This window comes from Diplotaxodon limnothrissa, linkage group LG17 (genome assembly GCF_057381915.1).
Source record: "Diplotaxodon limnothrissa isolate DT_005_m linkage group LG17, D_limnothrissa_male_GT1.1, whole genome shotgun sequence".
Taxonomy (NCBI): domain Eukaryota; kingdom Metazoa; phylum Chordata; class Actinopteri; order Cichliformes; family Cichlidae; genus Diplotaxodon; species Diplotaxodon limnothrissa.
The window spans coordinates 23313223-23329458 of NC_140612.1; the positions used below are offsets into that span (position 1 = coordinate 23313223).

Here is a 16236-nt window from a genome sequence, read left to right on the forward strand (position 1 = left end):
TCCGGTCATTCGGGTCTGGACTGGGACTCGGGCACGCTCCGCAGCGGGAGATGATGCCTCATTCATCTTTTTAACGAGTTTTGAAGTAGAGGAACTGCAAGATGCTGGTGACGCTGCTGACGCTGCTGCTGAGCTTCAGCGGGACTTTACTGGGACAACTGGAGGACTCTGAACTTGAAGATGATGTTGATTTGGCGGACTTTGGTTTAGACATTGTAAGATTGTTAAAGGAGACGTGTTTGAGCTTTTGGTTGTCAATATTTCGTCTTCTGATGATGTTTTTGTCTCCAGGCACCGCGCAGGGTCCCTCGCCAGGTGAAAACTATAATAACCAAGGTAAAACAGCTGTTTCAGTTACTGAGATATTGCGTGTTTATGCATTTTTTTAATGTATTATTTTGGAGGATTGGAGGGGGTGGGTGGGATGAAGAGCAGCCTCGTGTGGATTTAAATTATAATTTAAATTCTTTATTTCAAAATGATCAAATATGAGAAGAAATACTTTATCTTATCGTTCTGTCTTAAATCTGTTCATTTGTCACTTTACCTGAGAGTTGAGGATTTTGTAACAAACACTGTAATAGAATGCATGACCTACTTTTAGTTATTTAGAAGTTGATTTTGTCACTCTGAACCTCTGCACGTTGGGCGGAACGCATAGGACTGCCAAGCGCGCAGACGTGCCAAAGTATATGTCATGGCCTGGATCTTAGCTCACGAGCACGAATTCCTCTCAGTATTGAGTCAGTGTAAATTTGGAGTTCTAGCTTTCGTTGGGATGAAAACTGAAGTGATGAATAACTATCGGTGATCACAGCAGCTCTCCGTAAAATCTTGCCAAATTTAGCCAAAGCGCCACCGGTGCATGTTTTAGTGTTGTCGTTATTACTTCTTCTTCTTTCTTTTTCTTTCTTTTTTTTTACTTTTACTTTGTAGGAGACCAAACCTCACATCCAGGAACTCTCCATCAAGACCACGATCATCTCCCGCTACGCTTTCACCGCGGTGTACTGCTCCTTGCTCAACCGCTACCCCGCCGCTAGTGAGGGCGTCTTTCAGTTTCAAATCCCCGCTAATGCCTACATCTCCAACTTCACCATGTAAGAGCCACACAGGTCATCTTAATAGGATGGTGGACAGAATTATTAGTTAATGACTTAATAGACTGATAAAGGGAATAAAGCTGGTGATTTAGATTTTTAAATCTCGATTCTACACATCTTTAAATCTATATTTTCTCTTGAAGCCACATAACTCTCTCCCAGCTTATTGTGAGTGATTCTGCGTTCTGGGATTTTTTGGCGATTTTAAAAAGACATATTCTTTCTTTTATCCTTTTAATCATCTTGCTGTCTTTCACATTGTTCTTTTAGAATGACATTGATTGGTTCTATAGATAGCAAACATAGTTGGACTTGTGAAAGTCTAAATTTGGTGCTTAAGTCTCAGTTGGCAGAAGTTTCATGGGCTGTGAGATGTGGTTAAAATGTCTTGACACACTAGGCATTTGGCCTATATGAAGTCCACCTGTGGCTGAAATAAAGCATCCAGAATCAACCTGAGTTAAGGTTATCAGTCAAGACCAAATGTGGCAGAAGTGGAAGGCATTTGGAGCAAATATTCAGTGTTATCTGCACTCACGTCACTATTTTAATTACTGAATTGACATGGTGAATCAGATTCCAATAGATATCACTAATGATCACATGTATAACTGTTAGCAAGTAACAGAACTCAGTTAAAATTAGATTTTTATATGCATTCATTTATTTGTTTGACTGAAGCAGTTTTTGGATGTTGTGGAAGATATTTTATGTTTCCAAAAGGATTTCAGGGCTGGAAGGTTTTATGATCTTTCCATTTCTTTGCATATGTTGACAGGAAAGGGTGAGCTTTAATGCACACACACTCATAAATGCACACACACACACACACACACAGATTAGCTCACTTATTTTCAGCACTGGACTCCGTAAACAGCTGAAAACATGATTTCTGCAAACAAATTCTGTCCTTTGTCCAAGAAAATCCTAGTTAAACTGTAACAATAGGTGCTCGTGAACGTGAGCACCACTAATTCTCAACCTTTGACCCCAACACACCAGGATCATTGGGGGGCGTGTCTACCAGAGCGAGGTCAAGCCGAAGGAGAAGAGGGTCAAACAGGAGAGAGGAAAATCTGGGACGAAGGAGCCAGGTGATGCAAGGTAAGAGAGGATGAACAGGTGTCTGTGCGCCAGTTTGAACTTAACTGTGTGGCCGCGTCCTCCGAATTACAGATTGATAGCATCCCATCTAAAAATCCTTCTACCCCTACAAGCACAAAGGGTGAACATGTGTTAGTGTGTGCGGGCACAAAGGCTGTAATGATCGTCTCTCCTCAGGCATAAATTGTGCCCCAAGAAGTGACACATGGGAGAAGTGACATCATACCATTTAGAACTGCCATGCAGAAAAGTGACATTTCATTAAATGTCATTCTGTGAGTCACAGACTCTACTGTAAATAGATTAAGCAGGCAAAGAAGGACGGGGCTGAAGGAAAAATGTGAGATTATTTGGAAGCAGTGAGTCCAATTTAGTGATATCACCACTTGGACTGTTTGCTTTGCTGCTCCACCTCTTTCAAAAAAATCATCCACCTTCATTAACTGCTGTAATGCTCCTTCCCTCATCTATCTAAAGCTGCTCAGTTATTATTTCAATACATAGGGGCATGGTCAAGAAAACTTAATCTTCCCATTCATTTGAGATGCATGGCAGTTAATGTGCAACATAAAAAAAAGGCTAAAAGCAAATATAACTGCAGGCAGTTTCAATAAAATTTAGACAATTAGACAATTTCTAAATACCAAGTACAAGAACTCCAAAAAATTGAAAATCTGCAAGATTTCAAAACCTCATAAACTTTAAATTAGCTCCATTTAGCAAATTCATTTCAGAGATTGCAAACTCCAAATATAATAAATCATTTAGCTTGTGCAAAGCTCCAAACATAAACCATAAACAAGTTATTTCCCCCAAAGCACACTACAGCTTTATCTCTTTTTTTTTCACATGCCATGTTTATTCTTGACTTTCTTCCAATATCATGTAATGTAATGTACTGTTTTTCATGATTACAGGAAACTTTGGTATTATAGCATTATACAGTGTTCTGTGAATGTAAAGGTTTAAGTTGTTGTTATTCTGGGTTTTTAGGTTAATGGTTGTGTATCTCTGATGAATTTCTCACTGTGGAAATTGGTTGGTTGAATTTATGGTCCCCACATTTGTTTCTGGCTACACAGAGAGGGATTGTGCAGAGTTAACTGACGTAGAGGATGCAGGGATGCACTTGCATGTCATTCTCCAAAAAGCTGACAGTGCATGGCTCAACAGCGATGGCTTTATTTGATGGTGACTAAGAAGGAAGTGGAACAACAGCGTTCAGCACAAGCAGGAAGACATGTTAAAACAAATGTCAAAGATCAAAAAGCCCACACAAGAATATCTAGTCGAGAGTTTTCATTGGTTTTAACACTTTACAAAGAAGCTTGTTGTCTGGCATGAGTAATATCTGCCTTGCATCAGGAGCTAAGCTAAGGGACCAACAGCACAAACATAAACAAGACCAGCCCACGTTATTAGTTGTTCCATATAATTTTGATACTGCACCCACGCACTGCTCCACAGCTGCAGACCTGCAAACTCTGCATAGCATCTTCAGATCACTAACTGAGCCACCATGACCGGGAGTAGTATTTTTTATTACTATGTAATGGTGGAAGTAGAGGAAATGCACAAAAGCTGATATATTGTCATAGTTCAGGACCATTGACTGCTGATAGAGCACAATTGAATCACTAAACTGTGTGGCAATGGGGCAATTATCCACATTATACTGTAAAACTTAGATTCTATGCATCACAGTACTTTATTATTATTTTTTTTTACATTGAGCTGCTGTTGTAGATTACAGTAAGCAGACTGTAAAATAACTGTTTATTGCTGCACGTCTAGCTGTCATTACTGTGCTTTAATTTAACAGGTAAGTAACTGTAATTTTGCAGTTTATTCCACTTCATCCTCTTACTTTCTTTGACTGCCTCCTCTCCTCTCCAGTCCAGAGCCAGAAGTGGAGGTGTTCAGAATGGCGGCTAAAATACCTGGTCGAAACCGGGCGGTCTTCCTTCTGACATACGAGGAACTTCTACAGCGCCGGCTAGGACGCTACGAACACGTGACCAGCCTCCGGCCCATGCAGCTGGTCAGCCGCCTCAGCCTAGACGTCACCATCGTTGACCATTCCCCCATCACGGACCTGGAGGTGCTGCCGCTCCGGAACGGCAAGAGCAACGCCGCCGCCAACACTGCAACTGCTCCTAAGCCACCAAACATACCAGGTTCATAGATATTGAGTACTGTGCAAAATCTTTGGGAAGTTAAAAGTTAAGACTGTTATTTAAGTTCCAACAGCATATAGACAACACAAAACAAAAATCAAACTAATAAAGCTTAATGGCATAAAGAACTCTCGATAAATAGTAGAAAAAAATCAAGTAGGGCTGGTCTTTGTAGTCTTTGTAGTCCATAAAATGTGGAGAGGTCACCAGTTTAGATTTACTGTTATAAAATCTCCGGTTCTTGATCCCTGTTAAAGCATTTCCTGTCTTTGTGCTCCAGCCAAACCTGAGCTTCCCATCACCACTGTGATCAAAAACGAAAAGAACGTCTGCAAGATCACCTTCAGCCCCAACATCATCCAACAGGCAAAGATCACCACCAGTGGCATCCTGGGAGACTTCGTGATCCGCTATGATGTTCAAAGAGACATGGGGATCGGAGACATTCAGGTGAAAGAACATCTCAAATGTGCTTAATAAACACAGACAGGGCCAAAAGTTTTCATGAAAAAAACAACTCAGCGACAATAATTGTTATATACTACATGCATGCTTGCAGATTTCCCATCCAGCAACGTTTATCCACCCACCTGTTAGTCATTCTTTTCTCTGGCCTCCTGCCACCAGCCTCATGTCACTGCCAAACTCCTGTCTGTCTTCGGAGCAGAACTACAACTGCAACCGATCTCACTGGCTGCTGCACGTCTGTCTTTGTTTCTCAGGTTTTGAACGGCCATTTCGTCCACTACTTTGCCCCCAAAGACCTTCCTGCTGTGCCTAAGAACGTGGTGTTTGTGATCGACACCAGCGCCTCCATGTTGGGGACTAAGATAAGACAGGTATTGCAATATACCCGAAAGAAAACTATTGCATCAAACAGCAGAATACTAATGCATTTTTTCCTTAATTTATGGCAGCTGTAAAACTACCATTAAAATGAATCTGCAGCGTGTTCCGTGATTAATGTTAGGATAATCAACAACAGAAGGAAAATAAACTGTGCAGGAACAAAAATGTAATTCAATTTACTTTAAGGCTGTCAAATGTCTTTTGTACCAGTAGATGGGTTTCTGAGCAAACGATGCGACACTGACAAAGATCATGATGAAACTGAGATCTTGAGTTGGGAAATGGATGGTAAACGGAGTGGTACTTTATGGTACCTTTCTGCCTAATCTGAGCAAATTTCTTCCTTCCAAAATTAAAAAGGGGGAAAAAATGGTAGTATGGCTAGGGAAAGAAAAGGGGATGACAAAATCATGGGAGTGGTTCTTTCCATTTTGATTAGTCACTTCCTGTTGGTGTTTCTAAGGGTGCTGAATTTAGTAGGGATGGTAGAAACATGTCAAGCAACATCTAGTCAAGTACCAAGTCCTAATTTATTTTGCCTTATTTTCCACACTGCTGCCCATCAGTTTCTATGTATTTGTCAATAGCCACCATGACGTTATCCATGACAAGCGAGGGGCGGTATAAGAATTTCCCCTCTCGCCCATGCGTGCGGTCTACCCTGCAAGCTCGGGTCCTCTACCAGAGGCTGGGAGCTTGAGGGCCCTGCGCAGTATCTTGGCTGTTCCTCGGACTGCGCTCTTCTGGACAGAGATCTCCGATGTTACTCCTGGGATCTGCTGGAGCCACTCGCCTAGCTTGGGACTCACTGCACCTAGTGCTCCGATTACCACGGCGACCACTGTTACCTTCACCCTCCACATCTTCTGAAGCTCTTCTCTGAGCCCTTGGTGATTTCTCAGGTTTCTCGTGTTCCTCGTTCCTGATGTTGCTGTCATTCAGAACCGCTACAGCTATCACTACGGCCACCTTCTTCTGTTTGTCTACCACCACTATGTCTGGTTGGTTAGTCACCACCTTTTTGTCCATCTGTATCTGGCAGTCCCACAGGATCTATATGTACGTATGTAAAATTCAGCCCTATTTTCTACAGTGCTCCACCTTCAAGACCTCAATCACCCTTGCAGTGATTGACTGGACCACACAAAAAATAAAAACACAGCAAGCATATTTTGTGTGTGGGTTTTGGAGTTAAATAAATAAGTAAAGACTAGAGGTCCAGAGTGTGTAAGCAGGGAAATTTCTTTTCCAGTGTTAGTGTGTTTACAGCTTAGCACCTGCCTGTTTTCCAACTTTAATGTGCTTCGTTTGTTAACTGAAGGGTTCGCTCTTGAATTTTCCTGTTACCAGTGAGCAGGCTTTTCCTGCTACACATTGTGAGTTTGGATTTGGACAGCTTACATTTACACTAGGCTCATAAGCTTGGTGTATTTTCACATTAGAGTGTTACCCAAAAGTTCCACCCTGGAGCAGAGGTCCTGGACACGAACCCTTCTCCTAAAGGAATCTGAGGAAATCTACATTTTCTGACCACCTCTCTTCCTTTATGAGGCTCTTTCCCTGTTTTAAAGTTGAATTTTAAAAGCTGCACTGGATAGGAAATGTGACACCCCCACCTCCTCACGCCCACACTGGAATATCAATATCAGACCTTTTCCTCCATCTGCTGTAGCACGATAATCCCCTCAGCCAGAGCTGATCTTTGCAGCTGCCATGAAACAGAAAAGAGGAGAGAAAGTGAAAAACAGATTTTCACTGAGAGAGAAAAGTGGAAACTGTGAGGGAGGAAGTCAGAGTCTATGGGGTAATGGAACTTTCTGGACAACAGTACCCTCGACCCTCTGATCCCTCTCCCCACCAACAGCAGCCCCAAGTGGGCTGCAGGAACAGAACAACGAGTGTGTTTTGATGTGGCTGCACAATAGAGGTTTTTCAGTGAAGGTCAATCTGTGGTTCTGACCCCTGCAGTATACACCCCATATAGACATCTAAGAAGCTCCTCAGCAGCAAATCATATATCTCTCATCTGCTCATTTTTGCAGATCTGAAGATGAGGATTCAACACGGAAAAGCAGGAAGTTTTGTCTCCAAATAACTCTTATTTCTTATTTCCCCTGTACTTAAATATGAAGAAGTAGCATGTTCTGTAAAGATCTGACAGAATATGGTATCAAGTTTTATGGTACATTTAAATTCAATGGTTCCACATCAACAGCAAGTATCTGAAGTTTATGTATTCATCAACTTTTATGCTCTGTCGGTCAAATTTTGAGTAGATAAGACAGAAAACATTACCACTGCGGGATAAAATGCTAATTACTTAGAAGAAAGAGCTCCAAACATTCGAGTTCAAGACCTAGCAAATAGCACTTTACACATGAACTACATGTCACCACTGGAAAATGTTCTGTCTGTAAATCCAGAAATGTCCAAAGCTATTGTATGTATACACGTGTAGTGTTTTTATCCGTAAAGAAACATACCACAGTGGAAACAATGACAGAATTTTATTTTGGCAATTAAAGCAAATAAAGAAATCAGGTAACAAACAAACCTTGTTTTCTTTCAAGGGATGATGAAAAGAAACGCTTCACAGTGATTGTTGGGATGGGGTTGGTGCTGATAGATGTTTTGAGTGTTTGCTTCCAACCCTTGCACTTTACAATACAATGAGCAGGAATGCAGGTTCAACTTAACCTAAGATAACCTAAAGCAAATACTGACACAGGCTCGAAAATAGCACAGAATTACTGTGAACATGACTGTTTCACCACGAGTTCCACCTGCAAATTCAATCTGAAATTCGTCACTGTAATAAGGATAAAAAAAATATTCAGTAGAAAAACACAGAAAAGATGTGGGTTTGAATATGTAACTCAATATTATGCTGGCTCACGATCAGAAAATATAAATTAAAAACTGAAGTTTTATTTAATTTTAAATCCATAAAAAGAGAATGCTGAAAGAAACTGATAATATTTTGATTGCCACTAAATATGAAATGGAAAAGCCAGGAAGGGCAAAGATATCAAGGAAAATCTGCCAAAATTACAAACATTAATACCTAAAGACAGGAAAAGCAAAAAGTTTCATTTAAACAGTCTGAGCGCTGCAGTAAATTATTTATTTTGAGGGTCTTTATTCTGCATGAATTCGTGAATCTTTGACAAAACAGAGACACTCAAACATCAAAGATGTTTACTGTCTTGTGATTTTTTATTTCCCGTCTCCCAGACTAAAGATGCCCTCTTCACCATCCTGAGGGACCTGCGGCCCGGCGATAACTTTAACTTTATCAGCTTCTCCAATAAGATCAAAGTTTGGCAGCCAAATCGTCTCGTGCCAGTGACCCCCCTCAATATCAGGGACGCCAAGAAGTTTATTTACATGCTGGCGCCCACTGGAGGTGAGACGGTTCGTCTTTGTCTTGTCCTTTTGAAGACTTGAAGTAAAACTGCCTTTAATAACAGCAGTGACCTTCTTTGCTGATAAATAGATGTTGTTGTAGACTTAAAGTGGGAAAAGTGAGTGTTTAATAAGGACAGTAAACATATTAAAGTTTAGCTCAGTCACTGTGTTTCCATAACCTGAGATGTAAACCTAGTGATGTCCCTTCACTGTAGGCACCAACATCGATGGCGCCATCCGGACCGGCTCGTCTCTGCTTCGAGACTACCTCTTGGGCCCTGACAGCAGCCCGAACAGCGTCTCGCTCATTATTTTCCTGACAGACGGGCGGCCCACTGTCGGAGAGATCCAGTCCGTGGCGATCCTGGGGAACACTCGCTCAGCTGTGCAGGAAAAATTCTGCATCTTCACAATTGGGATTGGTAATGATGTGGACTACCGACTGCTGGAGCGTATGGCTCTGGAAAATTGCGGGATGATGAGACGCATCAATGAGGAGGCTGACGCAAGCGCCATGCTCAAAGGGTATGGCTTTGACATGACACCTTATAGGCTACAGTTGATATTTACGGGGCAATGAGCCCCATTTTGCTAATGAAGATGAGAGAATTTAAGGAAGCTTATTTTAATGTGTCTAAAATTCGCTTAAGATTATTTGACACTATGATCTAAAACCGCTGCAAAAGGACTCTGACATGGCTTAGTGTTAGGGGGTAAGTAACTGGTCGGAAACTGGTTTGAACATGTAGTCTGGATGAGATCTAAATTAGGTGTGAGGCTAGTCTGAAGTCTGTCTTGTTGTTAAATTGAAACTATACCACAATTAGCCTGGTCTTCTTTTAGTCTAAAATTGGTCCAAAAGGTTCAACATTAAATTTGGGGAGAAGGTCTAAACTCTGAAGGTCTGGTACTTGGCTTTAGTCTGGTTTTTACTTGACAGTCTGATGGCTGTCAGCCTTACACTGATCTAAAACTGGTCTAAAGGTCAACTAACACTGACTCGTTTTCAAACCAAGGAAACAAAGGAAAACTAATTTTTAACCAGTCTTTGCTGGAATTTAACTGACCGTAAACTGGTTTAAAAAGCAGGTCTGAAGCCTTTTTATGACTGTAATCCATCTATAAGATTAACTGTTGAGAATTAGTCTCTTTCTATCCAAGCTCCTTAGACAACCCTGACCTGAATGACATGGGCATTTTATCACAAAACAACACAAAAAATTCAAGACGAACATTGAGATGTATGATTAAGTAATTCTTACTTTCAATAAACGATTACTACCCAGTGCCCTTCACCTTCATAAATTTATAATCTCATTCTTATTAAGCAATTAGCTGTCCTTAATTCCTCCCTTCTCCCGCTCTGATATGCCCGTGCGTCTCTCATCGACCTATGAGGGAACCACGACCGCAAATGTGACGGTGCTGACAAAAGACGTCTTTAATCAACTCTCTCTCTGAGCTCTTTTTTTTCCTATCCTTGACGCATGGTCCTCTTCTCCCTCTCTCTTCCGCACTCAGACACACGAGGTGTTTGTTCAGTTGAGCAGGAATGTGTGTGTTTGTGTGTTGTGAAACCTGCGTCTGAGTATGTACGAGGGGTTAACAGACAGACTCCAAAGATAATAGCCCCTGATCTGCTTGAACAAACATATTCATCAGGAGGTGAGGAGGTTTGCTGTGACGTGACGACAATGACAGGCCGCAGGAACTCTGAAGTGGGGTGGCAACAGCTTAAGGGGTTAGACAAGGGAGTTTATGGCCGGAAGGTGGCTTATTTGAATAAACAAGATGAGGAAGTATACTATAAGACCCTTCTTTTTCTGACACTGATCACCTCTCTCGTGGTGACACTGAACAAGCAAATGCAGGTTTGGAAACTCTATGCACAATGTGTAAAATTATATAGTGAAAAACATGCTTGATAGAATTTTTAATGTTAGAACTGTGTTAATGTGTTAGTATTACTACTGGACTCTGCTGGGCAAGCAAAACCCAGCTTTACTGCTTATCAGATGTTCACCAATTAATAATCTATAATATTAAAACTTTTATACTTTATAACTTTTATATAATGTTAAAGTTGCCAAAAAGAACACTGCACATTTAGTTGTTTGTCCAACTAATGCCTGACTGAGCTAATTTGATTGATCTCCTTTCAGCTTTTCTTTCATTCAACTGAAACTCTTCATATATTTGTGTTTCTTTCTAGGTTCTATAATGAAATCGGAACTCCTCTGCTGTCTGACATAAGAATCAACTACACGGAGAACTCCGTCCAGTACGTCACTCAGAATCTTTTCACCAACTACTTCAATGGCTCTGAGATCGTCGTTGCCGGCAAGCTCACAAACGAAAGCGCAGAATCTCTCCACGTGCAGGTCACTGCCAGTAACAACGATAAGAGCATCATACTCGAGACAGACGTACCACTGCGAAACCGGCAGATAGATACAGAGAAGCATGTGAAGTTAGCCACTTCTGCAATGGCGACGGGCGTCAGAGCCCTGGGAACTGACGCGACACAGAAATTAGGAGTCGCTTTGGGTTCGGTAGCAGAAGACTTCGTGGAACGTGTGTGGGGTTTCCTAAGCATCAAAGAGGGGCTGCGTTCACGACTGCGCAGCCAAACCAGCAAGGACAGGGAAGGCCACACTCAGCAGGCCACCAACCTGTCCATGACCTATCACTTCCTCACTCCTCTCACTAACATTGCGGTGGAGAAGCCTGAAGTCCTGACTGATGGCACCATGGCCCCAGCGCCCACCATTACGCCAGGAGCCGGTGAGGCTACCTCACCTGCCAATGAGCTGCCAGGAGACACAGATGACAGAGAGCCACAGACACCTGACAGGGACCTCAACAGCCAGGCTTTATCGCAGAGCAACACAATCGGTAAGGTAGTGGCTCCCAGGTTTGGGGGTGCAGGGTGTCTGTAAAGTCTGCCTAATGAGTTCATGAGTATCTTCTTAGTTAAAAACTGTAAGCAAAATCTACTCAGGAGGAGCCGGAGGGCCATAACAAAATGATCAAGACATTGAACTAGCCCCCAAACTCTCCATACCTCAGATCTGATCAAGGATCAACCCCATCCACACAAACCCTACCCTACAACTCGCAACTCCAAAGACTGCAAATGTCCAAATGCCAAACACTACAGGACATCCCCCTGTGGAGCTTGAATCCTTGTCCCAACTCATGAAAGCTGTTTTATCAGTATGGGGAGTTACACAGTATTGGGCAGGTGGTTTCATGTTGTGGCTATTTATGAAACAGAAAATGAAGCAAATAAGGTTACACTAGCAAACAAAAAGAAGATGAAATTTGAAAGGAATTAAAACCATTATCTCATGTAAGAACATGCAGACTGTCTCTTTTCTGTCAACCCGCATTACACTAACAGTTAATCCAAACATAGTTATCGTTAAGAATTGGCATTAAGCAGTTTCTCAGGTTTGTTACTAAGACTGAATTTTCTCTTCCTTCTAGGCAAAGTTGTGAGAAGACCAACAAAGAAATTCATCACCCTCTCCAAGACATCGGGTAACTCCAGAATTTCTGTGCTTTTCCCCTTCTTTTTTGGGGGCACTGGAAGCATATATGCAGTGATGACATGGCACCAACTTAAAAGACAGAAGAAGGGGAATGTATAGTAGACTCGCTCTACACTCTGTGTGGGCAGCCTGTAATTTGGATGTCGGCAGTGATTACACAGACAGCGAGAGGTTCACAGATTCCTCTGAACCTGACCTGAAGAGAGGAAAGAACGTACAGGGTCTAATTGAAATGCCAACACAGGCACTACGTGGCATTTTAAACCTTAAGTGCTGTGTGCTAATGGAGTCTGAAAGAGGATGTTTGTGGATGTGTTACAGTAAAGAGAGGGAAGTTCATCAGAAGCAGTTAGTGAGGGCTAATAGCCCTGTCATTAGTGTTGCTCTGTCATCTCACTGCTCCCCTCTTCATCTTGGTTGGTTCTCAGCAAACTGTCGGTGACTCCAGTTGAACAAATAAACTCTAACCTAGGAGTAATACACAGACAGACACACGGATGTAAACGCATGTAAGAAAATCATCCATCAGTTTGCTGTTTATTTTCACAGGTTTTCTTATCCCAGAGTCATTTAATGCTGATAGATACCATACTTTAATTTACAGCTTTATTATTTATTTTCATTTTACCAGCAGCAATAATTTAGCTTGTTTTGTTTTCACCTCATTACAAAATTTTCGTCCTTGAGACACTTGCTGCAGGAAGCACCCTAAAGGTAGTTTTGAGTACTTTGGTACGTCACTGTGTGCATGTCGACAGATGTTGTCAGCACAATATCACCAGAACTCTGCAACAAGCTGTCAAAAAGCCTTTACAAGTGTGCAGCTGAGATGGGTTCGGTAATAATACAGGATTTACGTTTGAGTCCTGATGGTCAAAACTTGCTGCAGCTGTAATATTAACACAACATGACTTATTTTCTCATTTGAGCCACAGTCCTACCCCCTTCTTATTTCATAGCTACCCATTGTTGCACAATAAAAATTTTTTTCTTAAAGCACCTCTTCAATTAAAAACCCATGAAAGGCTGATTGGTTACTGTCGTCATCCCCCTGGATGGCCGGTTGGTGTCGACACCCAAGTTTGTGAATGTGATAAGTGAAGAATACTGCAACACAGAATTTTTAAATTCATACAATAGGTGCATCTACTAAAAATCTCGGACGAGTTCAAATCTTAGTTACCTTGACCTCAAGGCCATTCCCCTCTGACCTTTTCACACAGACCTGCTGGTCACTGGATACCTTTTCTTCTTTTAGACCATTCCCTCACAGACAACAAACTATGTAACTTTTCTGTACATTTTATCAGTCTACCAGCATATCTCCAGTATCTAATTGTGTTGAAAATGCTAAATATTTTTTATTGCCCTAACAGATTTATGAACCAATAATTCTTGCATGAGTGAATTGCATTTAATTGTGTTTTTCCCCCGTTAAACCCTCTCACAGCGGATGGTGACCCCCATTTTGTTGTTGAGTTCCCCCTGAGTAAACTGACTGTGTGCTTTAACATCAATGGCGAGCCTGGACACATCCTTGGCCTGGTCTCCGACCACAAATACTCTGGTAAGACTTGTGACTAAACCCTATACACCATGTTCCAAATTATTATGCAAATGATATTTTTCTCAGTTTTTCCTAAATAGTCGATTCAAATGACAGTCGGCATAATTTTCGAGTCATCAACCATTAGAGTATAATTCAAATGTTACTCAACAAAACTGCCAATGAAAACAGTGTTTTTCAAAAATATAAAACTTAAAATGCACAGTTCCAAATTATTATGCACACAAAGTTTCAAAACATTTTATAGGTTGTAGAGAACTGAAAATGGTAATTTGTTGAATTTGCAGCATTAGTGGATCAATTTCACTGAAATCAAAAGGTATTTCAATCAAAAACTTCTTAACAGGTCAAATTACATATTAACATAGGACCCTTTATTTGATAGCAGTTTTACAATTCTTGTATCCATGGAACTTGTGAGTTTTTGGAAAGTTTCTACTTGAATGTCTTTGCAGGATGTCAGAATAGCCTCCCAGAGCTGATGTATGGATGTGAACTGCCTCCCATCCTCGTATTTTTTTGTTTGAGGATGCTCCAAAGGTTCTCAATAGGATTGAGGTCAGGGAAGAATGGGGGCCACACCATGAGTTCCTCTCCTTTTATGCGATAGCAGCCAATGATGCAGAGGTATTCCTTGTAGCATGAGATGGTGCATTGTCTTGCATGAAGATGGTTGTGTTGCAGAAGGCACAGTTCTTCTCTTTCTACCATGGAAGAAAGTGGTCAGTCAGAAACTCCACATACTTTGTAGAGCTCATTTTCACACCTTCAGGGAGCCTAAAGGGGTCGACCAGCTCTCTCCCCGTGATTCAGGCTCAAAACATGACTCCACCACCTCCTTGCTGACGACACAGCCTTGTTGGGACATGGCGGCCGTCCACCAACCATCGACCACTGCATCCATCTGGACCATCCAGGGTTGCACTGCACTCATCAGTGAACAAGACTGTTTGAAAATTAGCCTTCATGTAGTTCTGGGCCCACTGCAGTCGTTTCTGCTTGTGAGCACTGGTTAGGGGTGGCTGAATAGAAGGTTTATGCACAACTACAAGTCTCTGGAGGATCCTACACCTTGATGTTCGCAGTGCTCCAGAGGCACCAGCAGCTTCAAATATCTGTTTGCTGCTTTGTAATGGCCTTTTAGCAGCTGCTCTCTTAATAGAGATGTATTTGTCTGGCAGAAACCTTCTTCGTTGTGCCTTTATCCGCAAAAGCCCGTGTGTGCTCTGACTCAGCCACAAATCTCTTAATATTATGGTGATCATGCTTAAGTTTTCGTGAAATATCTAAGGTTTTCATTACGTGTCCAAGGCATTTAACTAGTTCACGCTTTTCAACAACAGAGAGATCATTTTTCTTTCCTATATTGCTTGAAAATGCTGGTCTGCTTAATAATGTGGAACATCCTTCTTTAGCAGTTTTTCCTTTAATTGGGCTCACCTGGCAAACTAATGATCATAGATGTCAGAGATTGATTTCAGTGATACAAAGAGTCCTGAGACACAATTCTATCCATGGGTTTAATTGAAAAACTACTTATTTAATCTTTATGATACTTAAACACAATTTGCATAATAATTTGGAATGTGGTGTAAAGGCACCAAAAATCATTTATGCCTTTAATAAAACATGTTCTGTGTTCTCAGGTGTGACGGTCAACGGTAAGCTCATCGGCGCCCCGGCACCACCGGGCAGTCACAAGCAGCAGCGTACTTACTTCAGCACTATCACCATTGTGGTGGATAAACCCCAGCGCGCCTACATCGAGGTGACACCTAAGAAGGTTATTCTGGATGGACGGGACCGCATTGTTCTGCCCTGCCACTCTACTGTGTCTGTGGACTGTGGAGCGCTGTCTGTGGCCATTGTGGGAAATTCGAATGTGACCGTGACGGTCGGTGGGAACATAAGCTTCGTAATCCTGCTGCATCAGTACAAAAACCCGGCGCCCTACCAGAGAGACCATCTGGGGTTCTACATTGGAAACAACAAGGGGCTGTCGCACAACTGCCACGGTCTGCTAGGTGAGTGTTGAAGGAGTATTCATCTGTAAAATCGTGTTGCTCTGAGAACTCTAATCAATAAATACTAAAGCACTGTTCTCAACCTCTGGAGGCTGGAGCACTGACTTAAGTGAATATATGAATATTTGGTTAAGTAACTATATATGAAATGATTATTTATTATTCACAAAATCCATGCATTTTTACATTCATCAGTCAGGAACAACTTTATAAAGTCGCTGTCTAAAATGGAGTAGGTTCTCTTGGGTTGCAAAATACAACTCCAATCTGTTGGAGCATGGACAGGGGATCTCCATTGGTGTCACTGAGGTCCACCACCGGCTTGTTGTCAGTTTGGATGTTAGAGTTAGTGGGGTGCGGCCTCTGGACAACAGGCGTGTGTTTGACCAAACTCTGGGGATGTGGAGGATTTAGAGACTGAATCGATGCCTTGGGCTCTTGGCCACGTTC

General features: G+C 41.8%; 2 protein-coding genes across 2 annotated transcripts in view; one reads left to right on the forward strand and one right to left on the reverse strand.

The window, feature by feature from the left end:
• itih5 (inter-alpha-trypsin inhibitor heavy chain 5) overlaps positions 1-16236 on the forward strand; it is an 18484-nt gene continuing 2248 nt past the window's right edge. The window contains exons 1-13 of the mRNA XM_085376873.1: positions 1-215; positions 292-336; positions 937-1100; positions 2106-2207; positions 4104-4384; positions 4665-4834; positions 5107-5223; positions 8468-8639; positions 8857-9166; positions 10854-11536; positions 12131-12184; positions 13646-13762; positions 15409-15786. Coding sequence (XP_085232999.1) covers positions 102-215; positions 292-336; positions 937-1100; positions 2106-2207; positions 4104-4384; positions 4665-4834; positions 5107-5223; positions 8468-8639; positions 8857-9166; positions 10854-11536; positions 12131-12184; positions 13646-13762; positions 15409-15786 — 2707 coding nt within the window. The 5' untranslated portion in view covers positions 1-101. The remainder of the gene's footprint in view (positions 216-291; positions 337-936; positions 1101-2105; positions 2208-4103; positions 4385-4664; positions 4835-5106; positions 5224-8467; positions 8640-8856; positions 9167-10853; positions 11537-12130; positions 12185-13645; positions 13763-15408; positions 15787-16236) is intronic.
• The window catches only part of tmem110l (transmembrane protein 110, like), a 20068-nt gene continuing 15986 nt past the window's right edge, over positions 12155-16236 (reverse strand). The window contains exon 9 of the mRNA XM_085376875.1: positions 12155-12663. The gene's annotated coding sequence lies outside the window, so the exon portion shown is untranslated. The remainder of the gene's footprint in view (positions 12664-16236) is intronic.